The sequence below is a fragment of the Mytilus trossulus genome, chromosome 12, assembly GCF_036588685.1.
Source record: "Mytilus trossulus isolate FHL-02 chromosome 12, PNRI_Mtr1.1.1.hap1, whole genome shotgun sequence".
NCBI lineage: Eukaryota > Metazoa > Mollusca > Bivalvia > Mytilida > Mytilidae > Mytilus > Mytilus trossulus.
In genome coordinates, this window is record NC_086384.1 from 11,627,892 (window position 1) to 11,643,343 (window position 15,452).

The 15,452-nt window shown below is 32.2% G+C and overlaps 1 protein-coding gene across 1 annotated transcript; it reads left to right on the forward strand.

Annotated features, from left to right (window-relative positions):
* Nucleotides 1–9,286: 9,286 nt before the first annotated feature.
* LOC134692211 (uncharacterized) lies at nucleotides 9,287–14,806 on the forward strand. The gene is made up of 2 exons (XM_063552661.1): nucleotides 9,287–9,482; nucleotides 13,212–14,806. Exon 2 carries the CDS (start codon nucleotides 13,223–13,225, stop codon nucleotides 14,804–14,806), a length of 1,584 nt encoding a protein of 527 aa, XP_063408731.1. The 5' UTR covers nucleotides 9,287–9,482; nucleotides 13,212–13,222.
* Nucleotides 14,807–15,452: the final 646 nt, after the last annotated feature.

Genomic DNA, 15,452 nt, shown 5'->3' on the forward strand with positions numbered 1-15,452 from the left:
GGTATGCTGAGTTGGCACTTCCTGGAAGCTAGCACTATGAAATTGTGGCTAGGTCATGTTGATTGTGTCTGGAAAATGCATTTCACATGAGATCAAGGAGGCATTTTAGTTCAATAATATAATATTTCAATGTGTAATTCTGTAAGTACAAACAATTGCATGCTTTGATAAAATAATTCAGTAATGTCACCATCTTAAACAATTAAGTAAGCAACTATAAATTGTAACTGATGTACCCTACCATGTTTAATAAAATTAAAGTTATATTCTGTATTGCAATTATTACCTAGCTTTATACCCAAAACTTATTCCTTTTCCATGTCTGTTTTGTCTGTTTGTATACAGGCAGGGATTCTTTTTAGAAATGTAGCTGTGTAATTTGAAAGAAATAAGGGGACGACCATTTGATATTCGCGGGGGGGGGGGGGGGGGGGGGGAAGGGGGGGACAGGAGGATTTGTTTTTGATCGGTTATTTACTTTTGTAAGCCAAGAGGACAGATTATTAATTTTCTGCACTATTGAAGGAAGATTTTTCATTTTCATTAAAGCAAGGGACTGATAATTCATTTTCACAACTATATTTTTGATATTCAAAAACATACAATTTTAAAATGATTTGTTTATTATAAATAATACATATAGTATAGTCCAGTCATTATGTACCATTTAATTAGATTAACAAACCGCTCTGCAGAAATGAATCTTTTTAAATTCCCAACTGCATATACATGTATTGCATTGCATACATAGTATTAAAGTTTTGTTATAACTAGGCACTTTTAAATGTATTGGCAAACATACATTTTTAAAGGGTTTTTGGGACACTGAAGGCCGAAGAAGCTATGGAACAAATGATGCAAAACATGCATGCTTTCTGGGTGTTCCGAAGACCCTTTCATAATCTGAAAATAAAGTTTTGTTTGAATAATTTTTTGACAATATTTTGGTCTCAAAGCATGCAAAGCAAAATGTATAAATTCAGTGAAAGACTGAAGTTTCTAGGGACAACATCAAAAGACCAATGTGCATGATAAAGCAAAAATGGAATTCACATAGTTAAGTCTGTGGCTGCTGTTTTTTTTCCATCTTATAATCAAGTTCATAACAAAATACTAGATTACAAAAGGAATGCAACACTAACAGAATACAGAAGGGCAATCAATGAACAAAAGACAAAGAATAAGAAACATTGATCCCGAAAAATCAGGGCTATAAGTCTGCGGGAAATCAGAACTTTCTTCTTGCAAGGCCGTGAACACAATTTGATATGGAGACAAGCGTTTGGTTTTGAAATTTCCTACATGTAGTTACGGCCCTGTTAATATAAAAGTGAGGTAAGATTTTCTGAGACAATATATACCTCAAATTAAATGAAACCAATTTTCAGGCATTTCAAGTATATTTAAATAATATTTATACTTTTGTTATTAAAAAAATATGGAAGTGTTTCCCGATTTTTTTTGGAAAAAGATGAATTTATGAAGAATCTGGTGCCATCTCATACTTTAGATTATACCTGATGAGTAATTTATTTTCCATACATTGCAAGTCAGGTAATTTATTTTCAAACTACCACAGAACAAACCATTTATTTTGTGATTATCAAGGCTGAGTTATTTATTTTCAAAATCCTTCTGCCCCCCCTCCCCCCCCCCCCCCCCAGAATATCAAATGGTCGTCCCCTAAATTGAATGTGTCTTCACACATGACATTAGTATATTGTGTAATTCCTGCAAGTTTGCAACAAACAATTACCGCAAGATAGTAAATCTTATTTGAATAATTATGTTTGCAACAAGCTAGCTTGCCGCAACCTTCATTTTCATGGTAAAATGGTTGCGGCAAGTTTGCAGCAAATGTTTGGTGCAATCTTGTGGAAATGTTTGCAGCAAAGTTTTGGAATATGGAGTATATGTGTCTCAATTGATACGTAACTCTAGAGCTAGCTCAAAGTACGTTGATTTTGTTGAACGAATAATACTACTATATAAAAAATGTTGCTAAATAGTTATCAAAGGTACCTGTATTATAATTTAGTACGCCAGACGTGCGTTTCGTCTACACAAGACTCATCAGTGACGCTCATATCAAAATATTTATAAAGCCAAACAAGTACAAAGTTGAAGAGCATTGAGGATCCAAAATTCCAAAAATACGGCTAAGGTAATCTATGCCTGGGATAAGAAAATCCTTAGTTTTTCGTAAAATTCAAAGTTTTGTTAACAGGAAATTTAAAAAAAAAAACCAGGGCTATGAATCAATCAAATTGAGGTCATCACTCAAGACATTTTACGGTCGCCATCATGAGCTGATTGGCCATTATGACAAAAGTGTGTCAGAAATCATATCTGATATTCTTCTTCAGTCATAATAACATTCCATCATTACCGAACTGAACAAAGAAATAATACAACGGGTGCCGTATACGGTGCAGGAAATGCTTACCCTTCCGGGGCACCTGATTTCACCCCCGGTTTTTTGTGAAGTTCGTGCGTTTCTTATTCATTATTTATAACTGTTGATGTAAATGTCTTTGGTTTTATGAGTCTTTGTTTACTCCTTGATTTTGATTGTTATTGTCTTTTGGTTGAAGCCAAAATTGATTAAATTTGGCCCAGTAGTATCAGGGAGAATATTTTTATAAAGTTAACGACGACAACAGACGCCAAGTGAGATTAAAGCTCACTTGACTCTGTAGGCTAGCTGAGCTTTAAAGGGGAAATATGTTGCTTTATCATCAAAATGAACACTGAAAATCATTAGAAATATGTCGATCAAACATTACAAGTTGTGGGGCTTAAACCCCAGCTGAAAATGTTCAAATCTCCAATTGTGACTTTACAACTCTGTCATATATATAAACTAATTTAGAAAATATGAACTGAAACATAACCATTCAAAAGAGCTAAAAATAAAAACAGGAAAAGAACAGAAAAAAACATAACTTTCAAAACGCTTTCATGGATTTTCCTCAATCAGGAACGTGTTAATTCAAACATGAGAAAACAAAGGTTAAATAATAACTACAAACTAGTGAAGCTTTATGACCAATCGGAATATGAATCAAATTGCAAAGGACGAACATTTGTTTTACAGTTTTTCGACGCTATCAATCATTTTTTTTTTTTTTTAAATTTACACTATAGGTTATGGGGAAAATCTGGATTCAGAATATTTTTTTTTATCATTTATTTGACAACAATATTTGTTTTCATCAAATTGGGGATCAAAATATTTTTTTAATAAAAAAAACCCATATAGCCCCCTCTTTTTTTGAAGTTAAACAATCGTTCCCTAACAATATGATCGTTATCAGAAACGTTGCCGTATTTTCGTTTCCTTCCCAACATATTCTGAAGTTAATATATTCCTTTCAGTGATCTTGAGTTCTCTAGTAAACTCATCGTTGACCAATCACGCAGATGTTTCCATCTGTACGAAGATCCATAAAAGCAGTTGGGACAATTGCCAAACAAAAAAATCCACAAGTTGTAACGCGTCCTACCAATATATAGATCTAGACTTACCTATGTTATGTCGTTCAATTGTTCTGTTGGTTTTCAACTTGTCGACATCAATAAGTGTGCATTGAATGTATAAACATCATGTAAACTTTTGAAGGTAAATGTATTGCCACAAAATAGTCAAGAAATATAACATGCTATCTTAAAACTGTGATTGTCAATTGTTAAGCGAAGCACGTGTCTTTCACACAGGGCGATATATTTGTTAATATTTTGAAATCGACTTTCAATTAAAGTCTAACAAGAGATTTACAGTTTACACGTTCTGTTGACACAATAAAGTTCCCGCGGTTTGTTTCACAACAAGCCCACTCACTAAAACAATGATGGCAAACGGATGTCTTGGTCATCGTGTTTATGTAACGCAATCAAGTTTAATTGTATAAGATTTGGAAGATTTATCATGGCTGCTAAAACATAATGTCTCTGACTGTTACTTATTGTGCACGTGGTTTTTTTCTTGTTTTATGATTACACATAAAACCATTGTTTCAGTGGCATAAACATCTGATTGCGAATTACAATTCAAGTTGACGCAGCTTAAATTAGATGCCCCCGATTGATAACATCTGCTTGCTCCACTAATGACACCTGCCGTGTTGCTCATGTTTTAATTGTAAGGACACACGATATGATGGCACATTAGTTTGAATCACTACAACTGGGGAGTTTAAATCACCACTCAATAAGATAAATTTACAACCAAAAAAGATCTTTTTTTTTTTCTCTTCTAAAATCCTGTAACTTTGATATAATTAATCATTCCGACCACTTGTTATACAAGTTAATAGATTACTTATGTTGAGAACATTTTTGAAATGTTTTTTTTTAATTTATTTTTTTACAAAGATCGGCTTGTGTTTATCTTTTGAAACAAACACATAAGGGTTTTCTATCCAAGGATAGGAATGTTCCAAAAACCGAAGGGATTTCGTTACCACACATAACTTAAAACTTTTACTAAATTCTTCCAAAGATATACATATTTGTTTTTGAAGTTTTGTTGTAAAATTCAAAATTTTGTTAACAGGAAATTTATAAAAAAAAAACAGGGCTATGAATCAAAATATTTTTTTAATAAAAAAAACCATATCGCCCCCTTTTTTTTTTTAAGTTAAATAATCGTTTCCTAACAATATGATCGTTATCAGAAATGTTTCTGAAGTTAATATATTCCTTTCAGTGATCTTGAGTTCTCCAGTAAACTCATCGTTGACCAATCACGCAGATGTTTCCATCTGTACGAAGATCCATAAAAGTAGTTGGGACAATTGCCAAACAAAAAAATCCACAAGTTGTAACGCGTCCTACCAATATATAGATCTAGACTTACCTATGTTATGTCGTTCAATTGTTCTGTTGGTTTTCAGCTTGTCGACATCAATAAGTGTACATTGAATGTATAAACATCATGTAAACTTTTGAAGGCAAATGTATTGCCACAAAATAGTCAAGAAATATAACATCTTAAAACTGGGATTGTCAATTGTTAAGCGAAGCACGTGTCTTTCACACAGGGCGATATATTTGTTAATATTTTGAAATCGACTTTCAATTAAAGTCTAAAAGTAGATTTACAGTTTACACGTTCTGTTGACACAATCAAGTTCCCGCGGTTTGTTTCACAACAAGCCCACTCACTAAAACAATGATGGCAAACGGATGTCTTGGTCATCGTGTTTATGTAACGCAATCAAGTTTAATTGTATAAGATTTGGAAGGTTTATCATGGCTGCTAAAACATAATGTCTCTGACTGTTACTTATTGTGCACGTGGTTTTTTCTTGTTTTATGATTACACATAAAACCATTGTTTCAGTGGCATAAACATCTGATTGCGAATTAAAATTCAAGTTGAAGTAGCTTAAATTAGATGCCCCCGATTGATAAAATCTGCTTGCTCCACTAATGACACCTGCCGTGTTGCTCATGTTTTAATTGTAAGGACATACGATATGATGGCATACTAGTTTGAGTCACTACAACCGGGGAGTTTAAATCACCACTCAAGAAGATAAATTTACAGCCAAAAAAGATCTGTATTTTTCTCTTCTAAAATCCTGTAACTTTGATATAATTAATCGTTCCGAACACTTGTTATACAAGTTAATAGATTACTTATGTTGAGAACATTTTTGAAATGTTTTTTTTTTAATTTATTTTTTTACAAAGATCGGCTTGTGTTTATCTTTTGAAACAAACACATAAGGGTTTTCTATCCAAGGATAGGAATGTTCCAAAAAACCGAAGGGATTTCGTTACCACACATAACTTAAAACTTTTACTAAATTCTTCCAAAGATATACATATTTGTTTTTGAAGTTTTGTTGTAAAATTTATTTATAGCACATCCTTATTTTGACGGAGATGTTCTTTACCGAACCAGGAAGTTAGGAAACGATCCGTTAGATTTATAGATTTTTTAATACATGTTAACCCTTTGTAGACCATGTAGAAGGATTCAACACTGTAATTTTTTTTTAACATTGTGTTTATTAAGGTCTTTCCCCTACGTGAGGAAAGACCTTATTGTTTTTCTAATGTTTTTTTTTCTTCCAACATTTCTTTGACATGCCCTCCCCCCGTTTCTATTGAAGTCATCAAGACCAAATATTGACCATCGATAGATCTCATTATGACGTATTACCAGATGAGGCTGTGTAGGAGGTCATCATCCCCTTTGAGAGTTATATCCCCTTGAAGCTTTTTTTTATTTGCATTTTTCTTAAAAAGTATTAGAGATAGAATAGAATTGAAAATGACAGTATGTACAGGAACATATGGCAATGTTAATAAACATAAAAAAAATAGGAGGTTATTTACTTCACAGTATACTATGACCTTGACCTTGTGATAGTTGAAAGGTTAAGTGGTCCTGAGTTGAATGGTGCTAGTCCCATGTCTCTACGACTTCCGGTTCTTAAGTTTGGTATTGCATCATATATTTGATAATTAATTGTGACCTTGGTGAACTTTGAAATTGTCCCAATTCTTTTCTATAATGTTGTCCCTCGACTGTAGATCCTTTATCATTTAACAGATTTGAGATATCTATTGTCGTTTTAGAGATAATGCAGTTTGAAGTTTTGCGAGCGGCGGCATGTATTTCTGAATCAACAAGAGCTTACCACTTAAAATGTTTTAGAAATTGAAAAGGGTTAACATAGTTATATGTTTGACCAAATACCCAAAACATTCCATGGAAAAAAACACAAGCAAATCAATTTGAAATTTTCGAAGTTTTGCATCGACTTTGTAAGTTTCATAACTTCTATTGCTATAGTTGATATTGCATCATTATTTTCACTTTGTCAAATTGGGTCATCTTATATATCAAATTGAAGGTCTTAGTAATTTCTACTTAAAAATTAATATTTTAAACCCCCTTTTCATCCCAGGGGGACGGGTTGGGTCATTTAGTGCAAACATTCAAATTTCTCAGATGGTAAGGTTGTCGCATATCAAATAAAAGAACATAAAGCGTACATTTTAAATTTCAAATTGACGTCTCCCAAAAATGGATTGGATGGGGTCATTGAGTGCAAAAAATAAATTTTCTTTTAAGATAGGGTTGTTGTATATCAAATGAAAGGTCATGATGTGTACATTTGAAATATCAAATTCCCGACCTCCAAAAATTAGTTGGATAGGGTTATTTAGTGCAAAAATCAAACTTTCTAGAACATGGCGTTGTCGCATATCAAATGAAAGCTCATCTACTCTTTGTTACATATATCATACTTCCGATCTCCAAAATGTAGGCGGATGAGGTCATTAAGTGTTAAAATCGAAAAGTTTGAGAAGGTATGCTTGTCGTTTATCAAACGAAAGGTCGTACAAAGTATATTACGAAAACATCACTTTTACAGGAAAGACCCTTTTTTACAAACAATTGAGATACTAGTTATTTTTATATTCTGTTGCATTTATCGAACATTTTTGGATTTTAGAAAGTCAATATGGCGGCCAACTCCTTAGTTACGACCTGTCAATTGTGCATTTGATGATAATTATAGTAGCCTCAAATGTTAATTTAAAAAAAATCGTAAATAGTTGGTTTAAGAATTATTATGAGTAAACACATTTTTTTGAGAGGTTATTTATGTGTAAACCGGCTCTCTTGCTTACAAACTTTACATAAAAGTCATACGGACACTAAGTAAACATATGGAAAACTCTGACACCCCTCAGTATGATAATACAATGAACCGTTAGCACTTGATTAATTTTGGCAATTCTGTGGTCTTAGCCTTGAAGACCAAAAGATATTTGAACAGGTGGTTAATGTTTTTGCTCCAGAAAAAGAAAGTCGGCTAAATGTACATGATTCAGTAATTCATTCCCATCAACATCCTCAGACAAAACACTTAAAATGTTATCAATAGCTTGTGATTAATCATCTGATTGGGTAACACAGAGGCAGATTTTTTCAGTATTAACTACGCTTTCAAGGAATTGAGTACTTATATTCCAAATTTAACAAATTAAAGATATACAGCAGCTAGAAAACATGCATCAGCAAAAGGACAAGAACAGCCTGCACAACTTTTATCATAAAACCGCAAAGTGTTGTCTCAACATCAAATTAAATGATTTATTGATTCTAATATGTTTCCAAGCATAATGACTGAGTCATCATTTCTGCAAACAAAATTAAAACTATCAAATGAACTTGATTAAGTACCTCAAATAATAATAAATAGCTTCTTATTAATTGGCCCTGATTTAACGAAAACGAAAATCTCAATTGGAAACGCTAGGTTTTGCCTATGTAATAACCGCAAATTTGTCCTACTCGAGTTGCTGCTCTCGGGCAAAATACTGGTTATTCGTTATTGTGCACCGATTCCGAATGTCGAGACTTCGTTGCGTCATGAAAGAGAACGGCGATCAATGAAAAAAGTGAAATCACAAAAATACTGAACTCCGAGGAAAATTCAATTGGAAAGTCCCTAATCACATGGCAAAATCAAATGACAATACACATCAAACGAATGGAAAATAACTGTCATATTCCTGACTTGGTACATGCATTTTCGAATGTAGACAATGGTCGATTGAACCTGGTTTTATAGCGCTAAACCTCTCACTTTTACGACAGTCTCATCAAATGCCGTTTTATTTACAAGCGATGCGTGAACAAAACAGATATTATTAATAAAATAGTCAAAATACAGGTACAGGTGTTTGTATAAAAAAATATAAGAATTCTGCTACAATGGCCACTAGTAAGAATGCACAAACAACTATTATCGATTTAGCCCTAGTTATGCCAAATTATCGCTTTTTTGTAATACCATATTCAAAAATAAAGGGAAATATTACAATAACTGATATGGGAGTCTCGGGATGATACCAGAGACAATATGACAATGGACATGTTATTATTATCTATAAATATTCACTTGATGGAAAATGATAGTCACTGCGATTAAACGTCGTGTCCTTTCAACTCTGCAAATATGGTTAAATATTTGATGGATAAATGCCTTGCTTTAACTCGTTAATATGCAATAAAACGATTTTTGTCTTTTGTTTCTGTTTAACATATGTGAATTAATAGACTTATTAAACTGATCAATAAAACCCCATATTTAAAAGATTATAGTTTATTTTAATTCTGTAAATTGTTAACGAAATTGTCAGCTTTATTTTATTAAGTCATACATCAATAACTTGTAATCTTGGTAATCTTATTTAGCCAACCTGACTTTCAAATATTCCAACGAATAAACGTGCAAAATCCATAAACCTTTGTTTACTCGTCTATAGATCTTCAACTTCATTTGTATCGAATTCACCAATGGAAAATATCATATTCATAAGATATGTAGTTCTAACTGGTTTAAACTTTTTAATATATATAGATTGGTTAACTTAACACGAACACCAGTATATTACTGTCTTAGTAATGTCGCATGACAGAGATAAACAAATAATAGTATATCTTAAATGAGGTGAGTAACCTTTGTCAACTTTATAAATTATTAATCAAAAGGTTTCGGGTTGTCGTTCTTGTCAAAAAGAACTTGCTTTCGGTTTTCAATAACAGAAAAATAAGAAATAATCATACACAGTGTGTGGCAAAGTTAGCCTTAGATGAATTAATTTTGCTTGTTTTGTGCCTATTTGAGCATATACAGCTCCTATCATTACTACGTATGTGTACATCAATGGTTTGCAAGGGTTATTTTATGAACGTTTCCGATGAAAGTAAATCCAGAATAGCGCTTTTCAGCTTAAATTATGAAAGTGTTATTTTTTGTTTACCTGTTCTTAAAAATTATCATGATTTGTTAAAGATTGTATTCATTGATCAATGTACCCTAATGATGCATTCAAGGAGTGCATTTCTTTCTAACACAAACGATGCAAACGACTAAGCGCGTATATGTTTTGATCATTTCTTTCAAACATACGTTTGCAAAGTTTACATAAACTTTGACAAACTATGCTCACGCTAGAAATGCGTCTGCCGTTTGTCATTTGTTAGTACAAACGCTATATTTGTTTCTAACTTAAACCTGATTAAACGAAGTATTTGTTTCTACGTTTGTAAAAAAGTCTGTTTACCAACAACATGTGCATGCATTTTTGAAAGTTCAAACAGGATCAGTAAAGACTTTTAAACGATATATTTGTTTCTACTTTTGTAGCGCTAAGAAAACAACAACAAACGCGACCCAACGGGTGCATTTCTTTCTAACACAAACGATGCAAACGACTAAGCGCGCACATGATTTGATCATTTGTTTCTAGCATACGTTTGCAAAGTTTACATCAACTTTGAAAAACTATGCATTCGCTAAAGATGCGTCTACAGTTTGTCTTTCGTCGTTTGTTAGTACAAACGCTACATTTGTTTCTAACTTGAATTTGATTAAATGATATATTTTTTGTACGTTTGTAAAAAATCTGTTAACTAACAACATGTGCATGTATAATTCAAAGTTCAAACAGGGTCAGTAAAGGCTTATTAAACGTTGTATTTGTTTCTACTTTCGTAGCCTTTAGAAAAACAACAACAAACGCCACACAACGTTTACAAAATTTCGGTAAGAAAGAAAAGCAGCCAACGTTTACAAAATTTTGGTTAGAAAGACATGCGGCCTAAATATCTGTCATATTCTTGTTTTAGATATTTTTTCATTTTCCGGTAACGATTAAATACAATCTCCGCATAATACAGTGTTCGATTGCATCGTACGTTTTTAATCTTCATCCACCGTAGTGTTTAATAAGGGAGGAAATAGTAAACATTAAAAAAAAAAAAAACAATAGATACATATTGCATTACTTATAATTTTTATAATTTTCCACGCTGGATTTACCAATATGGCACCGGTGAGTAGAAACTTTTAATATCCGTTTGGATCATTAGTAACGTTTTATTTTACTTTTATTGGTAACGTCGGAAGTCTTAGCATGGTAATCAACAAGGAACTTCCAAGCTAATTTATTGAAGTAAGAATACAGAATGACAATTCTTAAATTATTTACATATGTAGAACTGTATGGCCACAAAGGTAAACAAACACGAAATATACAAATATTTGAACGATTGGGACTAGAAATCAAGAGCGATGCTTTTTTATAAATACATCTTCCTTAATTTAAAAATAAAATTACGAAACTAATACGTTTAATTCTTATGTTTTGTTGTTGTTTAACAGTTGCGCAGTAATCTTTGAATAAAATATATGCGCTAATAAGAATTTCCGGGGAATTGACGTCAAGGGCATTAATACCCCAAGGACGTTTTGTCCATGTCTTCTATTTTAATGTGGAATTTTGTAATGAAAGAATAGATACCAAAATGAAAATTCTATATTTGCGTCAGACGCGCGTTTCGTCTACACAATGGAATGTTATTTCATTTATGTTTTCAAACGTTAATATTTCCCTATTTTTCTTTTTATTAAATATGCGTGTTTTTCCCTAGGAAAATCCATGCATGTATCACAGACTGTAATGATGGACGTAGTATTCCTTCCTTTATTTTAATTTTAATTAATTTTAAAGAATATCTTGAGAAATACAATTTTTAAGGGACCTTTTATAGAAAAAATAAAAATATGGATTTATAAAAAATTTCCTAGGAAAATAAACACATTTGAAATACTCATTTATTTGTATCAATAAAATTGTAATATTCATTTATTTGTATCAATAAAATCATAATATGAATACCGTAACAAGGGCTTCTAGTAAACGTGAAAAAGAAAAAGACAAAAGTTTTCACGATTATGCTTGTGTTGCTATTTTGAATAAAGGAAGGGTTTTAACATTGTGTATAACCTTTAAAGTTATTATTTTGACAAAATGTTAATGGACACTATTATTTCTTAAATAAAAGTGCCTTTCCCTGAGTTGATATGCTTTTGTATTGTTTAAAACATTTTTGTCTTTGATGTACGATTTTCGTTGAACCGAAGTCAATTTGGTATTCTTCTTTATCTCTCTTTATATTTGTAATGTATATTCATTATCTTGATCTAAAATCATACCAAAATGAAATGTTCTTATCAAAAGGTTACCTCACGGAACGTTTCACATTTTTTATGCCTCAATTCATTTAAACGAGCCCTTTAAAACGCTTTAAAATACCTTTTAGCAGTGACCAAACCAATAATGCGAGATCAGTAGGAAAATAACTCTACTTATGAAAAAGTCGATTTAATCAATAGTGAAACAATGTCATGGACGATCGATACTGGTTAAAAATTGTTTCTAAAATATCGTGCTTTTGTAAAGAAAGTATAATCTGTCTTTGTTATAAGAAAAAAGTAAAATCACAAAAATACTGAACTCAGAGGAAAATCAATTTGGAAAGTCCATAATCACATGGCAAAATCAAAAAACAAAACGCATCAAAAACGAATGGACAAGAACTGTCATATTCCTGACTTGGTACAGGCATTTTCAAATGTAGAAAATGGTGGATTAAACCTGGTTCTATAGCGCTAACCCTCTCACTTTAATAACAGTCTCATCAAATTCCGTTACATTTACATGATGCGTTGAAATATACATACAAATACTAGATGTTTTCAGTTAATTCTCCATCTATGAGTTTGATTGTTTCTCTGGAATCTTCCGCCCATCTTTTAAAAGCTTTTGAAAAGGAGTTGATAAAAAAATTATTATCTACTACTTAATTAAAAATAATATATTTTACATTTTTTTCTTTATAGGGTATTTTTAATAAAACTACAAAACAACAAAACTACAGGTGAAACAGTGAAATATGTTGTAGTAAAAATGCTTTGTCACAGTGGTGATATCATTCAAAGTTGAAAAAAATGTATTTTGTTTTTCATTTGTTATGTAAATTGCGATTGATAATGGTAAAGAATGGACTTAAATTGAAAACATGAACAAAAACATAAAAAAACATCATAAAGTCAAGTGCATTAGTGCTAGTGTGTGACACGTAAAAAATCAACTTACATCTGACGGTTGTACTACAATAGCTTTGAAATGAAAAGTTGGAAAACAAATCAAAATCAAAAGTTACGCTACTCCAATCCCAGCAATTTTGGTAAGTTTTCCAGTTTACTGATCTGAGCATATCCAAGTAACAGCAACTATTTGTATTAGTAATTATTACATATACTGTTCACAAAATGATAATATAATTTTTCTATGAAATATAAATATTGAAGTTGATTTTTTTAATTCTGTAGTTACATTTATTATGGCTTCATCAAAGTCTGTCTTCAAGATCACAAAACCACCCATAGCACAACCAACAATAACTCAACCATTTCCGAAGGATATAATTCAAATGAGTCAAGTATGTTACAAACATAACGAGAAGTACACAATTTACTGCAAAAAACATGAATGTCCCTGTTGCAGTGGTTGTATTGTAGAAGATCATAACGAATGTCGGAACTTAGCTAAGCTTGCTGATTATATTAAAAAGAACAAACCAACGAATGCTTTTAGCGAGATGGAGCATTCATTAAAGGAACTTGTTAACAATATCAAAGCAGTTCGACATGACCAACAAAACAATCTGCAGAGGTTAGCTAAGATGAAGAGTCAGATTGTCAAAGAAATTAAAGAAACCCGGATTACAATTAACAACCATTTAGATGAAATACAAAATGACATACTAGAAAAGTTAAATGCAGTGGAAGTAGAAGAAAACACCAAGATTGTCACGTTGTTGTTACTATTAAAGGAAAAAGAAGATGAGATAAGCGAATGCCAGAAAAGCATGGGGGAAATCAAGAAAAATGCAAAAGATCTTAAGAGTTATCTCCTCATGAAATATTTTGAAAACGAAGTATCAAGCAAAGGTGAATTCCTCCAATCAATGATCGACACAGAAAATTTTCAGGAACGTAATTTGTCATATAAAGCACATGCCGCCATTCAAAAACTCGTTATCGATATCAACAATTTCGGGGCTATAACGATTGAGACAAAACAAAGTAATATAGTCATAAAAAGAAGAAACTTCAAAGAAGAACAACTATTGGTGCCATCATTATCAACGGTGGACCATATTGAATTAAATCTGATAAAAACTATAGATTCTACGGGAGATAACACATGGGGATGTTGCACGTTTCCAGATGGTAGACTTGCGTTTCCAGATTACTATAGTAAAACTATCAGAGTATTCAACACTGACGGATCATTTTCATTTGATGTGAAAACAGCAACATGTGCATGTGACATAGCGTACATTAGTGAAGACAACACGTTAGCTGTATCATCAGGAGGATCAGATACGCCATCCATTTCACTAATTGACATACAAAACAAACAAATGAAGGAAACAATACCAGTTGGTTCTTATTGTTATGGCATAGCAATAAAAGAGAACGAGCTCATTTGTTCTGCGGCTGATGATGGAATACAAGTCATCAACATGTTCAACAACTCCACGAATGATATAGTCTCAGAACAAATACCATCTGGTGGCTACGTTGCTACATTTTGTGACAAAGTTTACCATACAAATAATGAAACAGACTGCGTCACGTGTTTAGATCTACACGGTATTGACCAATGGACATTCCAGAATGAGAATATTCTAAAGGAGCCACGTGGTATATCTGTAGACAACGACGGTAATGTGTACGTAGTGGGGGTAGCATCTTTTAATGTCGTAGTTATATCTGCGGATGGAACACAATATAAGGAACTATTTATAGTCAGTGATGACCTTTTTGAACCGTATACTCTTGACTATAATAAAGATACTAATCAGTTATTAGTTGCCGATAATAGTAACAAAGCAATGCTTTTTGATGTTGGCCGTTGATTCCGTAGTTTTAACAGAACAAAGAGTACTTAATTGAATATGACTGATAATTCAATGATATGAAGTTAACTTTTTGAAAAATGATGCATTAGAACATGTGGCAAAGTAGAATATATTTTTATACCTGAGTGTGTGTGTGCGTATGTAAATTTAACAATTTCACTTTTATGATTTTATTGAAAACTAAGAATATAAGCATTGTAATTTAGTCTGGTTTTGTTTTATGTTTTAAATTCTATAAATCATGGAATTGACGAGTTAACTGATCAATCATTTGGCAATTATTTGAGTGTTACAGATTTAAATTTATACCAGTATTAAATAAAGGCAACAGAAGTATACCGCTGTTCGAAAGTTAAACATCGATTGAGATAAAACAAATCCGAGTTACAAATTAAAACTGAGGTAAACATACCAACAATTAGAGGATTACAATGAAACAACAGAAACACTGAAGTGGAACAAAAAACCAAAACGACAATGCAACACACAGAGAAACGAACTATAAGATAATAACTGCCATTTTCCTGACTTGGTACAGGACATTTAAAGAAAAACATTAACTCAGTATATAGGCGAGTGACATTTCCAGAAAAGACGCTTAGTAAGTGACTTTAATGCACCCACCTAACACACAGCTGAATTT

Coding starts and splice junctions, on each gene's coding strand:
- LOC134692211 (XM_063552661.1), top strand. CDS start 13,223: ATGGCTTCATCAAAGTCTGTCTTCAAGATCACAAAACCACCCATAGCA.